Source organism: Herpailurus yagouaroundi, unplaced genomic scaffold (assembly GCF_014898765.1).
Source record: "Herpailurus yagouaroundi ecotype Mexico unplaced genomic scaffold, PumYag 28, whole genome shotgun sequence".
NCBI classification, from domain to species: domain Eukaryota; kingdom Metazoa; phylum Chordata; class Mammalia; order Carnivora; family Felidae; genus Herpailurus; species Herpailurus yagouaroundi.
Window position 1 is genome coordinate 156,801,192 of NW_024412376.1, and position 18,663 is coordinate 156,819,854.

Below are 18,663 nucleotides of genomic sequence, written 5' to 3' on the forward strand. Positions count from 1 at the left end.
ATTGTTCTCCCACCTCTGTGAAAATCTGCCATCTAAAGCGATAGTTTCCAAACTTTTGGATTTCCCAGAGCACACAGTTGCAAGAAAGTAACCCAGGGAACGACACAGAGCCTAACGTTTATTTTGCCACCCAAGGACATTTAACACCCATCATAACAACAACACCGTATTAACTTTGTCCCCTCTCACGCACATACCACCCCCCTCTCCCCACCAAAAGGATAAACTGAACAAATTTCACCTCACGGGAAACTCGCTGCACCCTACTTTTTCTGTCTTCCTTGCAGGGTGGTCCATCCCCATCACTGGACCACCGTTGAGGGAACTCCCTCGGTTCACCAGTTTACCTGCTTCCGACTGGGCACCTGTTGCATGCCGGGTCCCCGGGTGGGTGCTTGCCAGAGAACGGTGGGCGTGACCTCATGGTTCCTGCTTTCCAGGAGCAAACAATGCCGCTCAGGCAGGGCTCCTGTGGGAGCAGATGCTGACAACGGGCAAGTGTGGGCTCCAAGGCAGCATGAAGGAGGGATGAAAGCAAACCCAGACCTGGTTATCAAGACAGATTTCCAGGAGGAAGCAACATCCAGGCAGACTTGAGTCCCATGAGCAGAGGAGTGAAGGGAATAACGTTCTGGGCAAGGAGGCATTGCCGGGGAGCTCGAGGCAGGAAGGGGGGGCATGAGGCTTCTTCTTAGGACTAGAACGGCCAAGAAGAACAAGGCATGGGGCCAGGATTAAATAACAGGACCACATTAAGAGGTTGGAATTAAACATGATGGGAATCCAGGAAATGCAGGTAAGCAAGAGATGACCCCATCCGATTCTCAGTTTAGAAAGGACACTTTGGAAACTGTTGCCTTCGGCTGGGGTTCAGCGGCTGATCCTCTACTGTGTAAAGACCACACGTTTCGTGTGTCAAGCTGTGTCACTTTCCCTCTAATTTCCCCCGTTCTGTCCACACCTGATTAGCATCCTGATAAGAACCTTTCAGGAAATCCACATATATGTTCCAAATGTAAATTCCAGTTGTTTCTCTAATAAACACTCAAGTTTTATGTTCCTGGCTTATGTGGATCAACCTCTCACTTGATTTGCGCTGTATGGAATGTTAATGTTCTCAGTTGTGGTTAATCGCTCATGTAACTTTTTCTGTTTTCTTGATGCATGCTGCCTTGCCTTACTCTCCTCAACTCCTCCACTGCCTTGACTTCCACAGCCAGAAAATGTAGTCTTGACCCTGAAGGTAAAGTCCTTGCTTGCTGTTTCTCGTGACTCTGTCTAAAGCCAAGGGGAATGAGATGCTTCTACCAGAACTTCCTGTCCTTCCACTGTCGTCTCCGTTGCGATGGTGTTTTAAATGGCTCCTTTCATTTTTGTTTATGGAATCGTCATCAATCTTCTCTTCCAGTTTTAGTAGTTCACCAAAGAATAGCGACCCACCTCAGCAACTTTCCATCTTGATCTTCTCCTCGTAATCCACAAAGCGTTCTGGAGATCCTGGCGTATCAGAAACTCAGTTAGGTCTTTGCCAGACCTTGGCCAGACTTCACCCAGAAGTGAACTCTTGAGATGACATATACCTTGATCCTGATACTGTTTGACATAATATTGAGTCAGTAACGTTGGAAAGGTTGTGTATAAAGTGTGAAAATTGTACTTGGACGTAAACATAGTGCATTTAGAACATTTTGAAAACACCTTCTCTCCTGCATTTGAGTTCAGTGTCTTCTGGACTCAGAAAAGATTTTAAATCCCTTTTAAAATAGTAAATAATTGGGACACCTGGGTGGCTCAGTCAGTTAATCATCCAACTTCGGCTCAGGTCATGATCTCACCGCTCGTGGGTCCGAGCCCCGCGTCGGGCTCTGTGCTGACAGCTCGGAGCCTGGAGCCTGTTTCAGATTCTGTGTCTCCCCATCTCTCTCTGCCCCTCCCCCGCTGATGCTCTGTCTCTCTCTCTCTCAAAAATAAATAAATGTTAAAAAAATATTTTCAAAATAGTAAATAATTTAGATCATTTTCTGGGAAATGATAGGGAAATAGAGAAATAAGAATTTGGAGTATCTCAATTGGCCGATGATGTGGGTCCTCAAGGGCAGGTTACAAGCACAGTAGGTAATGACTCTCTGTGGCCATGGGGTAGGGCTTGGTTTAAGCGGGAGCATGTATTTGATGAATGAATGAAAAATTCAACCACTTTTTTTTTTTTTTAGCATTTTATCCTTAATCTCAAAGTACATAATATTCAGGTGTCATGTGCACCTCGGTCCTCTTAGGCATTTGTCCACAGACTTAATTACTATTCACTGAATATTTGCTGTGTGCTGGGCACTTGGCTGGCTGTTTTCACATTCAGTCGTTTAATTATCTGACCCTCACAATATGCGTATGACCTTAATGCTAATTCCGGTTTAGGGAACCAGAAGCCCTCCCCTGCCCCTACCCCGTGTAATTTAAAGCAGGTCTTCTGACTCTCAGTTCAGTGTTAAGACCTCACATTCATTTCGAGGAACAACACCTGTGTCTTTTTTTACTTCGCTCAGCTTGGCTTCAGAATCTGTTGTTAGCGAGCCGGTCCATTAGTTGTAAACAGCCAGCCTATAATTGTCATTCTTTAAACAATGTCTTGCTTTATGGAAACATGAGTTGCAGTAAGCTCTAGTTTTGTCATCCAGTGGCATTATTTTTGTTTTTATCCCAGAATGAAGCCAGCAGTGATTATAAAAATATATTTAGGTCACATGATTGTATCCAGAAGCCGTGCTAGTTCCTAGGAACGTAGGGAACTGTCTGAGACAGGGGCCGGCAAGCCCAGCCTCACCCACACGGCATGAAAAGACCATTTATTAAGTGTCTGCTCTGGGCCACATACTTCCCCTGACACGTTATCATTGATCAGACACTATCTGTAATGTTCACAATGACCTTACAAGATGCGTATTATTACTCCCAGCATACGGATAGGGAAACAAAGTGAGTGGCCAGTGATTAACATATCTGACTCAGAAAGTCTGAGCTTTTTTCCTAAATTTAGATATATTCCAGATTCTTTTGTAACTGTGGGTTTGTCATTAATTGATCTGATCTGAACTGCTTTGAATTCTTAATAACTTCTACTGGTCCTGTCTTTCTGGTGAAAAGCATCCTGTCATGTAGATTATTCATAATGCAAGTATTTCTGCCAAAATTTGTTACACCATTTAAACACAAACAAAATATATTTGGGGTTTAAAGTAAGTCATTTGCAACTTGACCCTGCATTTGGACATTTTACTGTGAGTTGAAAGAAGATAGTAATGACTTGTTTACACATTCTGATAACTCCAATCTCTGTTACTCCTTTTTTTTTAATAAAAATATTTAATGTTTATTTCTGAGAGAAGAGAGAGAGACAGAACATGAGCAGGGGAGGGGTAGAGAGAGAGAGAGGGAGACACAGAATCTGAAGCAGGTTCCAGGCTCTGAGCTGTCTGCACAGATCCTGACATGAGGCTCGAACTCACAAATGGTGAGATCATGACCTGAGCCGAAGTTAGACGCTTAACTGCTTAACAGACTGAGCCACCCAGGCACCACTCTGTTACTTCTGTTTCAAGAAGGAGCATCAAAATGGAAGCACACACACACACACACACACACACACACACACACATTACGATTCAACTCACAGTGGCAAGTAGGTTAAAAAAAACAAAACAGGTACACCGTGGAATGTTCTACTCGTTATTTTGTGTTAGAGGACATGCTGTTTCTTTTGTTTGACTTGCAGATTATCTACTATGAAATCGGGGTCATCATCTGTGCTGTCCTGGGACTGCTCTTTGTCATTCTGATGCCCCTGGTAGGGTTCTGCTTCGGTCTGTGTCGTTGCTGTAACAAGTGCGGCGGAGAGATGCACCAGCGTCAGAAGAAGAATGGGCCCTTCCTGAGGAAGTGCTTTGCGGTCTCCCTCTTGGTGATTTCTATATTTATAAGGCGAGTAGAATCTTGGGGGACAGCTGATTGTGTTTTGAACTGTTCAGCCCATGCCTTTAATACAAAACAACAACCACCACAACACAGCCATAAAACAGAAGAAGACAAAAATGCTTGTCCGGGGTGGTTCAAAACAATGTTACCATAACCAGAAGTTAGGGTTGTCATCAGGGTGCCAAGCCAACCCTTCGGTGCTTGTTCGTGTCGAAGACGAGCTGATAAATCTTGGCCTGCAGAAAGCTTTTACCCCGCACAACAACAGTCCTTCCTTTTAAAAAAAAAAAAATTTAATGTTTATTAATTTTTGAGACAGAGAGAACACGAGCGGGGGAGGGGCAGACAGAGAGGGAGACACAGAATCTGAAGCAGGCTCCAGGCTCTGAGCTGTCAGCACGGACTCCACCGTGGTGCTCGAACTCATGAACCGTGAGATCATGAGCTGAGCCGAAGTCGGACGCCCAGCCGACTGAGTCACCCAGGCGCCCCGGCAGCTCCTTCCTTAAATAGCTGTTTGGAGACAGGCGGCCTGCAGAAGGCAGAGAATTTGCTTGTTGATGTGTGCATCCAAAGGGATCCTGAAGGATGGGTACAGTCCCTGAATCGGGGAATGTGAGAACACTGTAGAACAGAATTAACTTTCTAATAATAAACCCACTTTTCCTGAATTTGCAGTTAAGCTGCTACCCTCTGCGGAGGCCTGGAACACACTTCATAATTTAGGATGTGTTTCTTCTACGGTCCCTTTTGCTCTATCAGCTTTCCAACTGCCTGACAGATCAGGAGTACGCTGCTCTTAAGACAGTAGCATTTTGCCGAGTCCAAATCAGAATCCTCGGCTGAGCAATGTGCTTTACGTTAGGGGTCCCCTGGTTGCGATATTTGGTCATGGTTCCACATTTCCTCATTCATTCAGCCAATGAATGTCATGACATTTAGCGACAGAAGTGCTTATGACGTGACTAGTGCTAGGCCCCAAGGAGGCACAGAGACCGTGAGGACTGACAGTCAGCCTCCTCCTCGCTGTTTCTTCCAAGCACCGTGTTTGCTCGGTAGCTGTAAGATTTTTCTGGTTTCACTAAATAACTGATGTTCGGGAATTTAAGCAGAAAACAGGATTAAACAGAACAATGTAAGCTGGCCTACCAGCTGAAGTTTTAGATGGGAATCCAAGAAGAAAAGTTCTTCAGTTGTGGCTATTAGTGGGATCCTGGTAAGACCTACTCTTTGGGGTGATCATTCATTGGAAGGCGGTATACCTAGGGATGCCTGGGTTGTTCAGTTGGTTAAGCGTTGGACTTCAGCTCAGGTCATGGTCTCGTGGTTCGTGGGTTCGAGTCCTGCGTCAGGCTCCATGCTGACAGTGCAGGGCCTGCTTGGGATTCTCTCTCGCTCTCTCTTCCTCTCTCCCTGCCCCTCCCCCACTCAGGCTTTCTCTTTCAAAATAAATAAATAAACTTTAAAAAAAAAAAAAAAAAAAAGGAAGGCAGTATTGGAAAGGACGGGACTGATCCCGACGTGCTGATATGAACCAGTCCCCAAGAGAGATGAATTCACAGAAGCAACTGGCAGACCATGTATATATACAACATGGTCCCTACGACAAAAACAAAAAGGAGAGAGACACAAACACTTGATTATATTTACACAGAGCATCTGTAGTAGGCTTGCCAAGACCCTGACGCAGTGGTTGCCCCTGGGAAGGAACTTTGGTGGTTGTGGAGGGTAGGAAGGAAATCACTTCTCACGGCATATAGATTTTTTTTTTTTTGTCTCTTTTGAATTACCTACCATGCCTCAGGTATTACCTACCAACTTCATTGCACCAAAAATTAAACTTGAACAACCAAACAAAATCTTCACAAAAAGCTTAAAAGGCAGTGCATTCCACTGACTCCAGGGCAATCATTTTTTTTTTTTTGGAACAAAGACACACTGTTGCTGCAAATAGTTAAATAATAGACCTTAACGGTCTATGTGCAAACAGGACCCAAGTGAATGCATTGCTAATTTCATGCATCCTTGTTTGGCCACCAGGGAGTTATTTTTGTTTTCTCTGTCTCTCTGTCTGTCTCTCTACTTCTCTCTGTAAATAATTTGTTTCTGCACATTGAATTCTGAAGAGCAGCTTGAGATCAGGTCAATGGTGATTTCAGATGTCCCTGTCTCTCTGCTTTGTGTTTGAAGTCTTTTCAGGAATGCACGGACCTTACAGCTATGGAAGTGGTTACCTCCTCCCAGCTACCAGGAAAGTGTTAGTTGCAGTCCAAAGAGACGTCAGACCCAGCAGAGATCATTGTGCATTTCTTTTAAGCCTAAAACTTCCATCTTTCATTCATCCAGAGACTTGGACAGCCATGCTTCTCCCTCTGTAGAGGCATACCCTGAACATCCAAAATGAGGCCCACATGACAAAGTGTCATCTAAAAATACTCGCCATTAGGGCTTCTTGTTCACATGATTACTTAATAGTTAATAGTTTTCACTTGATATAAATACATGTGATATAATTTCAGGAAAAGTCTTTGTTGCATGTAGTTAACCTATTTACCCAGATAAATGTTTACATATGTAATAATGGACTTCCCAGGTTTTTTTGAACGAAGCACATATTCTATATTGGGTTTCTATTTTTATTTTTATTTTTTAAATTTAAATCCAAGTCAGTTAACATATAGCGTATTAATGGTTACAGGAGTAGAATTTAGTGATTCATCACTTGCATATAACACCCAGTGCTCATCTTAACAAGTGCCCTCCTCAGTGCCCATCACCCATTTAGCTCATCCCCTGCCCACCTGCCCTCCTGCAGCCGTCAGTCTGTTCTCTGTATTTAAGAGTCTCTTATGGTGTGCCTCCCTCTCTGTTTTTGTCTTATTTTTCCTTCCCTGGGTTTCTACTTTTAAATTGGGCTTTTATTTACATTACGTATAATTATGTGTCACATATGTCATACTTCCCCCGGAACTCTTTGAATTATTTATATTATGTTTAAAATACCAAAATATAATTAACAATAAAGCTACAAAGTTGGAAATAAACTTGACTTTCATTTATATGTGAAATGAAGGTGACAGTTTTTTTTTTCTTCAGAACTCAGATCCATCAAACAAATTTAGATAAGTGTTTTTTTTTTTCTCCCCAGGGATATTTTAGTTTAAAAAATTCTTTTAAAAAATACATCCTGGGGCGCCTGGGTGGCGCAGTCGGTTAAACGTCCGACTTCAGCCAGGTCACGATCTCAAGGTCCGTGAGTTCGAGCCTTGCATCGGGCTCTGGGCTGATGGCTCGGAGCCTGGAGCCTGTTTCCGATTCTGTGTCTCCCTCTCTCTCTGCCCCTCCCCCATTCATGCTCTGTCTCTCTCTGTCCCAAAAATAAAAATAAAAACGTTGAAAAAAATAAAAAATACATGCTGTGATTCTACAGCCTTGTATACATTCAGTTTAGATATTTTTCCCCACTCAAGTAAAACTTACTATGTTAAAACCCATAACTTCAAATTTCAAGATAATTAAAACAAAATTGATCACCTATTTGAGGCCAAGTGACAAATTTAAAACAAATTTTACGTAATACATTGAATTTATATATGAATTATAGACAGCTCTAAAAAGGAGTACCATTTGAGATTACTTAGTTTACTTTAAATTCACACTAGAAGTTTAAACTTCTTGGCTGGAAGTGTAAAAACTTAGAATCGCTATCATGATGTCTTTTGAAACCTCTGTTTGTTCGCAAGTATTTTCAACATCATGAGTCAAATACTAGCTGTATATTCTTTGCAAAGTAATCAGAACTAGCCAAAGAGGTTAAAGACCAAGGGAAAGTGAAGATTTCTGTTACAATTCGATAGAAAGGAGAGTAAGAGTATGTCCACGAAATCATAGGAGATAAAAATAATAGGGGAAAGAATGTCAATAAAGCTAGGAGGCAGAAAGAGAAGAAAAAGATATTTGCTTCTGGCTTACACTGACCTCAGCAGAGATTGGGTCCTATTGATAAATAATCTTTGGATATGATTTTTTTAATTTTTAAATTTTTTTTTATTTTTTGCATATGATTTTTTTTGTAAACCCAGAGCAGTCTACTTGCCTTTTATCAGGCTCAATTTCATTTTGTGGCATTCCACTACATCACAATTAATACCGACGTTGGTTTTTAAATGCATCTTCAGTCCTCTTATTTTTCATCCATCCTTTTTTTTTTTTTTATTTAAAACAAATTAAATCTTTTTTTTTTTTTTAATTGAGAAAGGCATAGGTGTTAAGGAGAAAGGTCCCCTAGTACATATGGAATATATGTGGTCATGTTCTCTCTCTGAGCTCTTCCAGAGGCAGCTGTGGAATGTTAGAATTCATAGACGTTGACATATGTTTATGTAAGTCTTTTTGACCCTCAGCAGAATTGAATTTCCATCTCTCACTGTAGACTGTTGAAGCAGATGTGTGTTACTCCAGAAAAAGCCAAGTTTCCTCTCCCTTCTTTCTTTTACACTTTGTCATCGCTGCATTTTTTAGAATTCCAAAAGGTTATGGACAGTAACAAGAGCGAAACAAATAGCCATATTTATTTTTCCAGTATATTTCTAAGTTTCTGACTACAGCAAACCAGCTTTTCCAGTTGCCATGGTGAAAATTGAATTCCAGTCTCTTTCAGGAAGATGGCTGTTTTCAAAATTCATTTTTTTAATTAGGATTGTGATGGTCAATTCCTGGCATGGAGGCCACAAGGTTCTAGAAAAGAAACTGAGCATGCCTGAAAATCATGAGATTTTCAAGATGTGAATGAGAGAGAGAGTTATTTGAAATTAAAATTAAAATTAAAAAACTATCTTTAAAAAACAAGAGATCAGTTATAGACTGAGAGCATTTATTTGGCAATTATTGGCTAATTTCATCAAGTCAGTGGAAATTGGTAAAAAATAAATTGCTACAAATTTTACAGGGTTAACCTCAGTTTTTAAAACTTCTAAGTTCACTTTTAAGTGTATATGCGAGAAGAATGGTCTGTCCATTAAAAATATAGAAGATGTAATATTAATATACCATAAAAATTAAAATTCCTATATTTGGCTAAAAAGTTCAAGAGATCTTGTTGTACCGCATAAAAGCATATGTTCTTAATATTTTTTATGTCAAATGCCAGATTCCCCTTTTTGTGTGAGACAGTTCCCTCAGTGTTCTCCTATTCTAATAGTTGGCTGACACATTCATGTGATTTTTTTTTCTGCTTAAAAAATATATTGAGGGGGCACCTGGATGGCTCAGTGAGCACTTGACCGACTCTAGATTTCAGCTCAGGTCATGATCCCAGGATCGTGGGTTCAAACCCCGCATCGGGCTCCGAACTGAGCACGGAGCCTGCTTATGAGTCTCTCTCTGCCCCTCCCCCACTCGCACACACGTGCTCTCTCTCAAAACAGAACACTAGACAAAAAAAAAGAAAACAAAACATATTGCGTAATAGGATTTTCTAAATCAAGGGCAACAAGAAGCATAACTTCTTTATTCTCTATTTGTGTTTAAATGAGAGTTTTAAATTAGACATTGCAAATGGAGACTGTCAGTTGGTCTGCTTCTTATTTAGAGGTTTTTTTTTTCCCTTTACTTAGTAGGTAAAATTTTATCTTTTTAATAAAGTCTTTTTATTTATTTTGAGAGACACAGAGACAGTGCAGGTGGGGGAGGGGCAGAGAGAGGGAGGGAGAGAGCAGCCAAGGCAGGCTCTGAGCTGTGAGTGCAGAACGCCACTCAGGTCTCGAACTCACGAACCGTGAGATCATGACTTGAACCCAAACCAAGAGTGGGACGCTTAACTGACTGAGCCACCCAGGCATCCTTTAGTTGGTAATATTTTAAAAGGGGAAATTTTACATAAGAATACAGATTTCCGGATTTTTGGAATGAGTGGAAAGTCTGGCAGTGCAGAGCATCTGCCCCCACCCCCACCTGCCACCTCCCAGCTCCTAGCGGTTCATATCGTAGGTTTTGCCCTTTGTGGTTTCTGTGTAGGCATTTGAATTTGCCATCCTTCATATAAGATTTACAATGTGTTATGGGTCTGAAAATCAGCTCTGAAAGCTGCTGAATTTTATTCCAGAATTCTGTGTAGGACAGTTTGGTTTTTCAAAAAAAGATCAATACTTTCATTTTAATTGGATTCGTAACTGATTGGCAGAAATGTGGGTCTTTTTAAATATGTTGCATTGAAATTCAGTATTGTTTTGCAGAGTTGTATTGCATTTCATTTTACTGATTGATGATCTTTTGAGTAAAGGCATCTATCCAGTAAAGGAACACAGTTTATGACCAAGACTCTCCAAACATAAGGCTAATCTTCTAAATGGATCAAGTGAAATAAAGCCCAGTCTTTAAACCCACTTTCACTGAGCACCCCGCCCCCCACCCCGTGGACTAGAGACCCATCGTTCACCTAAAGTTGACAAAGAAGCAGTTCCCACCTCTTTCTAGGGAAATTAAATACAAGTAGAAATAAAGACAAAATAGAGTATGAAGTGAGCAATGGCCCACGAGAATTTCAGGGAGAGCGCTCTGGGAGTTCGGGGCCAGGAGGTTCTTCTTCCGTCTAGGGGGTTCGGTGAAAGCCAAGTGCACTTGGACCTGTGTGTTTCTCAAGTTCATTCTACCTTCTTACATGACAAAATCGGTCTGGAGCATGATGGGTGACCATGTGGACACGCGGGGGAGAGAGAGAGAGAGCAAGGGGCCCCAGCGTGAAATGCTGGGGTGGGCAGGTATACTCAGGTGTTAGCACTGACTCGTCATGGGGTGGACTGTTTGAAACTGGACCTGGTAATAAAGATCCAGGTGCGTTGCTACAACCCACTCTTTCCTTTATTTTTCTGTTCACACTACTCCAAAGTCCTTGCTTTGGGTCATTTGGCCTCATTTGGCATGGGTGCATCATTTGATAACTATTACTTTTATGCTATATTGCCTGCCTCATGAGTACAAAGGTAGACTTAAGACTGGCAAAGATGGATTGTAAGGTGATCGTTCCAAATGGCACAGATTATTGTTAATATGCTTTTTTTTTTTTTAATTACCATCCGCATGAACCCAAACCTTAGAAAAAAGTCCTGGAGGGGCACCTGGGTGGCTCAGTCGGTTAAGCGCCCGACGTCGGCTCAGGTCATGATCTTGCGGTCCGTGGGCTCAAGCCCCGCGTCTGGCTCTGTGCTGACAGCTCAGAGCCTGGAGCCTGCTTCAGATTCTGTGTCTCCCTCTCTCTCTGACCCTCCCCCGTTCATGCTCTGTCTCTCTCTGTCTCAAAAATAAACATTAAAAAAAAAAAAAAGTCCTGGAGAGCTTGTGGATATCCATTACCCTTCTCCTTTGCAACAAGAGAAGTACTTATCCAGTTTAACTTTCAGTTTTGCAGTACTGGCTGAAACTCAGAGAAGGAAAGTGACTTTCCCAAGCTCCCACGGTGTAAGTTAGTGGCAGTAGAAGGACTAGAACCTGAGTCTCATGTTCCTACTCCAGTACACGTTCCATGGCAACTTGTTAACCATAAGAAATACTTTTCAACACTGTGTATTCTTACAGACTTTTTTTGGCTTCATTTGGCAAACATAATGTACCTGTGTAATACTGCTCAGGGCAAATACGTTTTATGTGAGACCAGCAATGAACCAATGCTGTTTGGAATGAATCGTGACTATATATAGGGTGAATGATTATCCCCATTTCCCAAGATGGAGAAGTTGCCTGAGAACATGGGACTCTGGGTGCAAAAAAACAGGCACTTGGCCACAGTGTTTGTCTGTTACTTACAAAACTTTGTTCTGGAAACATATCCACATCTTCCACTGGATAGTTACAAACAAAAGATTTGTTGTACATTTCTGTAGGTTTACGGTTCTGTTAGGAGTTTGTGTAATTCCTTGCTGCCATCTAGTGGTGAAATACAGAAGAGCCTTAGTAATTCCCAATTCTCAATGTAACATTTTAACGTTGGAAGGCTCCGACACAAAAACCAGCTGGTCAAATTAAGTCAGGAGATTGTTAGTAACTAGTTAGCATTAAGAACGCTTAAAGTGATCAAATGCAGACATCTTAGATGAATTGAAAACTCTGTTTTTAATTTTCACATACAGTAGCTTTCCATGAGCAATGCCTTTCATAGTGTTTTTTAAACTCTTTTATTTAAGTCTATTTTACATAGACTGGAGCATCCATATCATAAGTACGTAGGCGTCAACTTCCATGTCGTGAACGTGCGGATGATGTCATTAGCCACCCCTCCCCAAACAGAACCACTGAGTTTTAGCACCATCATTTTCTCGAGGTGGTACATTACATAAAATAGAACGATACAGTATGTATGCTTTGTTTACAGCTTCTCATGTGGCATTTTAATACTAAAGTAACTCATGTTTCTTTTTAACCTGTAAAATAAAACTAATAGAGACAATTAGAGAGATCCCTGCCTTTGGAGGGAGCAGAGGTATGCATGGGAGGTGCGTTTATGCGTGCACTGTGCAGGAGGATGTACCGCCATATTCACATGTGTGCAGGAATGGGACTCTGACGCGCTCTGTCTTATAACCTTTGTTCCGTTTCCTCCACAATTTCTTGGGAACATTGTTCCATTTATAAGATTTCCTATTCAACAGAACAGCATATCTTAAACAGGTATGTGCCTCCTCCAAGAGGACCGAGTCCTGTTTTGTGGCCCACGTGTTGGATTATGGGATCTTGGCAGGAAGGCTGTGGCAGGGGAAGAGGGCCTGGTGGGGAGGAGGGTCCCGCCATCGTGGGGCCTCTGCTCAGAAGCCCTGCTCCCCTCCCATCTACAGAGCTGCTCTGTGCCTGGCCAGGTGACCACGGGTCACACACTGAATGCTCTTCTTCATTTCCTGCAGCATTGGTATCATCTATGGTTTTGTGGCAAACCACCACCTGAGGGCCCAGATCGAAAAGACTTGGAAACTGGCAGACAGCAACTTCAGAGACTTGAGAACTCTCCTGAACGGAGCTCCAGCGGTAAAAACCACACTTGTGCATCCATGATGCTTTGTGTTTGGGCCTCTCAGAGTCCCTGTATGTATCTGGGACCCCCTTTGGATGTCTAGAGACCCAGTAAATCAGCATAGACAGGTGCTATCCTCATCTTATAGATGAGGAAATAAAGGCCCAGCAAGTGATTTTCAAAAGAGTATAAAAGCGTAATTGCAGAACTGGTGTCATTATTTTGTTATTTTATTTATTCTGCTTTATTTTAAGGCACAACAGGGGATCCTGGGTGGCTCAGTCGGTGAAGCATCTGATTCTTGGTTTTGGCTCAGATCGTGATCTCATGGTTTTGTGGGTTCGAGCCCCACGTTAGACTCTGTGCAGACAGTGCAGAGGCTGCTTGGGATTCTCTCTCTCGCTCTCTCTCTGCCCCTCTCCCACTCACACTGTCTCTGTCTCTCCCAAAATAAATAAATAAACTCAAAAAAATTTTTAATTATTTTAAGGTATAACATAAGATTATAATACTTATTATAAAACTGCTTAACTATCTTAAGGGTCTCGTGATTTTTTTTATTTTTTATTTTTTTATTTTTTTTTAAACGTTTATTTTTGACACAGAGAGAGACAGAGCATGAACGGGGGAGGATCAGAGAGAGGGAGACACAGAATCTGAAACAGGCTCCAGGCTCTGAGCCGTCAGCACAGAGCCCGACGCAGGGCTCAAACTCACGGACCGTGAGATCATGACCTGAGCCGAAGTCGGCCGCTTAACCGACTGAGCCACCCAGGCGCCCCAGTGATTTTTTTTAAAAAGAAAAATCTGGGTGTTATTGTCCTTTCCCTTTGGGAATACCTGCCATTTGTGTGCAGTTACTCTTGTCATGAAAATTTTCTGCTTTATAAATACCCATTTGCTAGTATCTGTACAGTTGTGTAGAATTCCTCGGGAAGGGGACACTGAGACACATGCGTGCACACACACACACGCATGCACATGCACACACATGCACACACACGCACGCACACACACATACACGCACACTCAGAAGTTGTTTTGGGGAGAAGGGGAACAGGGTGACTGGAGGGCACATTTTTTTCTGTATCCCAGAAGCATGTTAATGTCTTGCCTGTACAAAATACTGTTTTTAAAGATACCTGAGCAGAAAGCAGCTTAAATAATTGATGCTGGGCTGATGGGTACCAGAATGTGCAGAAGGATGCCCTCCTGTTGAATTCACTAATCAGAGCCCACTAGGATCCATGGGCTTTTTCACACAGAAATGCACTCTTCTAAGTTTAGTCTACCAAAACAATACTAACACATCAAATATTGTATCAGTTTTTAAAAATGTGGTTAGAACTAGGGGTGCCTGCGTGGACCAGTCGGTTAAGCGGCCGACTTCGGCTCAGGTCATGATCTCACACTTCGTGAGTTCGAGCCCCACGTCGGGCTCTGTGCTGACAGCTCGGAGCCTGGAGCCTGCTTCGGATTCTGTGTCTCCCTCTCTCTCTGCCCCTCCTCCGCCCTGCACTCTGTCCCTCTCAAAAATAAATAAACATTAAAAAAAAAGACAGAGAGGTGGATCTGTTTCCAACCCCTTGAATCTGGTCTGTGCCTGTGACTTGCCGTGGCAAGAAGAACACAGTGCACGTGACCCTGGCCTCAAGCTCCCGGAGACCTTGCAGTGTTCACTCTCATTCCCTGCTGCCAGGACCATCATGTGAAAACACCCAGACTGGCCACTTGGAAGAAGAGGCCATGTCAGGAGAGGGGCCCATTTGTCCCCAGGGGAGCTGGCCCCGCCCAGACTCTCAGAATCAGGAGAAAGTATAAATCATGCTTCCTGAGCCAAGAAGTGTTGGAGTGTTATTAGGAAGTCTGGGTATCAGAACATATAAGCGTCTTTAAGAACCTGCTTTATTTTTTTTAATGTTTGGATTCAGGGTAGTTTTTGTATGTTAAATCTCTTTTTATTGTGGCTTTGAACTTTAGAAGAGGTCTCATACAATTTTACTTTATTTTATTTTATTTTTTTTTTAGGAAATCAGCTATATCCTGAGCCAGTACACCACCACTAAGGAAAAGGCATTCTCAGATCTGGATAGTGAGTAAGACTTAAAATTGCCTCAAATTCATTTGTTTGTTTGTTTGTTTGTTTGTTTTGGCTAGAAGATGCGATGACCATCTCCCATAAAACATGGGCTAAGGGATAAAGTATGCGATGTCTACAATGTCTTCATGAAAGTTGGAGCAAAAGAGAACAATTCCCGACAGTGACAATTTGCAGTTTGTTACCTGATGAGTAAAGCCCAGCTTTTATTGTAAAAATGCTTTTGCTTTCTTTAGTCAGAAGTGTTTGTTCTTCATTCCCCTTGTGACAGAGGAGATGCGTCTCTGTCAGGTCCCCTGTTACAGACAGCAGTGGGCTCCCCAGAGAAACCAGTGGGCTTCAGAAATCGAGGGGCGGTCAGTGCTGGTCCCTGCGGGTCCACGAGGAGTTCACACACAGCCTGGCTCAGTGGTTCTCAACCAGGAGCTGGTTTGCCCTCCAGGAGACATGTGGCAACATCTGGAGACATTTTGGTTGTCCCTACAGTGAGGGTGGGGACAGAGCTCCTGGCACCTGTTGGTAGCGGCCAGGGATGCATCCGGACACCCTACGACACACAGGACAGCCCCCACAACCAATTATCCAGCTCAAGACATTGATAGTGCCAATGTTGGGAACCCCGGGCCTTGCTGGAAAGATTAGAGATAACGGTTGCAGCTCAACTTCATCAACATTGTGTTTCCAGGACAGGTCCCGCCCCCGCCCGCGCTAACCGCTAACCGAATGCTGAGCATTCCTGTGAATACTTTTTTTTTTTATTTTTTTTAAAGTTTATTTTATTTTTGAGACAGAGAGAGACAGAGCATGAACGGGGGAGGGGCAGAGAGAGAGGGAGACACAGAATGGGTCAGCCCAGAGCCTGACGCGGGGCTCGAACTCACGGACCGTGAGATCGTGACCTGAGCTGAAGTCGGACGCTAAACCGACTGAGCCACCCAGGCGCCCCCCTGTGAATACTTTTATAAACCAAAAATGGCATAAAGCAAAGAAACAATTACCGTTAATGTATACGGGAAATGTTTTGAGCGTTCCCAGACCCCCAAAATCACCTCTCTTAGGCCTTCCTGATACCATGGGACACATCTTGCTAACGGATGCATACGACTGATGGAGTTGCAGCCCAGATGCTCACAGACAGGGCTCGGAGCTCTGGTGCTTGCGCCTGAGATGCCGGGTGTGGTTCCCGCGGAAGGCGCTGGGGGGCGCCACTCTTGCTGTCTCTGATTGGGCTCATCTCGCTGCAAAACCAGCGATGAGCGATGTTTTCATCAAAGCAAAAATCCTTTACCTTAGTGAAAACTGGTACTAACGCAGGTCTTTCGTAAAGGCGAAACATGCATAATCTGAACTTCCGGAGAGCCGGGGACACCTGCGCGTTTACATGCCGAGTCCGCAGGTGTGGGAACTGCGGGTGTGGGAACTTTGAAAAGCGTGAAGAAAATCTCGGCAAGAATCAGCACCTGGGGGGGGTGGAGAACGAAAAAAAGGGGCCTTCGGGGCAGGCGAGACCACAGATGGATGACTTTCTAGGAAAGGAAATCCCACAAGGGGAGGAGAATGCAGGTAAGGGGTGGGGGGCAGAAATTCGTGGATCCTACCCTCATAGCCCCTTCTGCTTCTTGGGATTTAGATGTTCAATCATTGCTAGGAGGCGGAATTCACGAACAGCTGAGACCTAAAGTGATCCCTGCGCTTGATGACATCAAAGCCATGGCAGAAGGTAAGCACCGTGACGGAAATGGGCAAGAGACTATTCCCCCTGGAGGTCTCCGGCTTCCCAGGATCCTGCTCCCCTTTTCTCGTTTTTCCTGGATGCGGACATGCCCACAGGCCACGTCCAGACACACCCCGTGGCAATGGTGTGGCTTGTTGGTTTGTTTGCTTAAGAAGCTTGTGCCTGAGAAGTTGTACTCATTATCTCAAAGTCCTTTGAAATAAAAACAGCAGAATCCGATAGGAGCCTGCCACGTCTTTTCGTAAATACAGTTCCAGAAAGGCAGCCCCGCTCCTCTGGTGAGGTGGCATCTAAGGTGGCTTTCACACTGTGGCTGACAGCAGAGTTGAACATTGGCAGGACCCCGTGGACCACAAAGCCTAACTAATTTATTCTCTGCCCCTTTACAGAAAAAGGTTGTGGGCTCTTGCTACAGAAGATGAGCAGCCTAGAGAATTTTAGGTCTGGGGTGGGGGTGGGGTCTATTGGTTACTCTTTCCTTTTCCCTGGAAAAAACCACCTTTGGGAAAGAAGAATCTGCACACGTTTTAAGACACCACAGACAGTGATATAAGTGAGCAGATGTGCTGATTTGAAGAAACTACGTATTCAATTGCAGTGAGTCAAAGCTCTCCTAGATGCTTCCAAATGTTGAGGAGATGTCTGTGCTTAGTATTTCATAGAGAGGACAATGTCACCTACTTGCCACATTCGTCATTCAGCCACCATGAATGTGGCTGTCATGAGCCAGTATTCCTGAGAAGACAGGCCACAAAGGAAGGAACAGTGTAGAAGTGAGAAAATTATGCCCGCTCGTTTTGGCGTTCCTCCCTGACACCCCCCACTTAAGAGTTCAAAGACTCAGGTGATGTATGGAAACAGGGTGATGTGCAGAACAGGCCAGGAGTTGGTAAGATTACTTTTAACCAACTGATCAGTCTTTCCTTGCTCTCTCCTTGGCCCTGCAAAAGGTCTACCTGCAACTGAAGGTCTGACCTCTGCTGTTGATGCCTTAGATGCTCCCCCCCGCCCCGCCCAACACCTGTTCTCCGCATCACCAACCATGTCCTACCAATGCAAGGAAACTGAGGCCCAGAGAAGGGATGTGACTGCAAGCATCCATGCCTCCTGCCTTTCTTTCTTAAAGTTTTACATGTAGCCCCTTCCTTCCTCCCTCCCTCCTTCCCTCCCTTCCTGCCTTCCTTCCAAACCTGGCCCCTGCCTATCATTCCAATCATTTTTTGTCTCGACCCTCCAGCCCCCAAACCTTCCATTCCAAGCCATGAACCTCAGTGTTATTCTTCTGTGGGTCTCCAAAGGCATCATTCCCTCCCAGACCCTTTTACTGCGTGTGCTTTCTCTGTGTGAAGTGCCACAGGACCTTCCCAACATCTTCTTACCACATACCAAACCACAGCTAAGTGTTCTGTTCTCTGCACGCTTCACCTCATGTCTCCTTTTCCCGTCCCAGAGCATGACAGCCTCCTAATTTCTGCTCCTTACCTTGTGACCCTAAACGTACAGCTCATTTGTGGTATTTACAGCACCGCCCCCTACCCGCCCACCGCCACCTTTGATAGGCAACGAGCTCCTTAAGGGCAAGACGTGTTGATATCGCTCATGTCTCTATTCCCCTAACTTGTGTCTGGGGACAGCCCAGCAGAGTGTCTGGCCTGGAGTAGGTTCTCATTTCTGGAACGTATAAAGAAAGGCCTGAAGCCCTTACCTTCATTTTCCAAGTTTGGAATCCTGTAATTTCACTGGTTATAGAGTAGAAAATGGATTATATTCTTTCGTAGTCCTGCCTCAGTTGCGAGGCAACTCCTTTTGACTTCATGAGCTTCCTGATCTTTTACTTTTAATGTCTGTAATCATTTGATTTTT

At 43.7% G+C, this 18,663-nt stretch overlaps 1 protein-coding gene and 1 long non-coding RNA gene across 13 annotated transcripts in view; one reads left to right on the forward strand and one right to left on the reverse strand.

Annotated features, from left to right (window-relative positions):
- The window catches only part of PROM1 (prominin 1), a 135,987-nt gene that overhangs the window by 77,116 nt on the left and 40,208 nt on the right, over positions 1-18,663 (forward strand). For 10 of the 12 annotated variants that reach the window (XR_005794110.1, XR_005794109.1, XM_040487436.1 and 7 more), the window contains 5 exons: positions 1,217-1,243; positions 3,770-3,975; positions 12,861-12,981; positions 14,996-15,059; positions 16,696-16,785. Coding sequence is in view for 10 of the 12 variants with exons in the window: in XM_040487436.1 (XP_040343370.1) it covers positions 1,217-1,243; positions 3,770-3,975; positions 12,861-12,981; positions 14,996-15,059; positions 16,696-16,785 (508 nt within the window). In the remaining 2 variants the exon portion in view is untranslated. The remainder of the gene's footprint in view (positions 1-1,216; positions 1,244-3,769; positions 3,976-12,860; positions 12,982-14,995; positions 15,060-16,695; positions 16,786-18,663) is intronic. The other 2 variants (XM_040487461.1, XM_040487481.1) reach the window with 1 other exon arrangement.
- LOC121038046 (uncharacterized) lies at positions 4,141-18,619 on the reverse strand. Its single transcript, XR_005794115.1, has 3 exons — positions 18,506-18,619; positions 16,115-16,303; positions 4,141-4,243 (listed from the first exon to the last, which is right to left on the reverse strand). It is a non-coding gene; the product is annotated as an uncharacterized LOC121038046 (long non-coding RNA).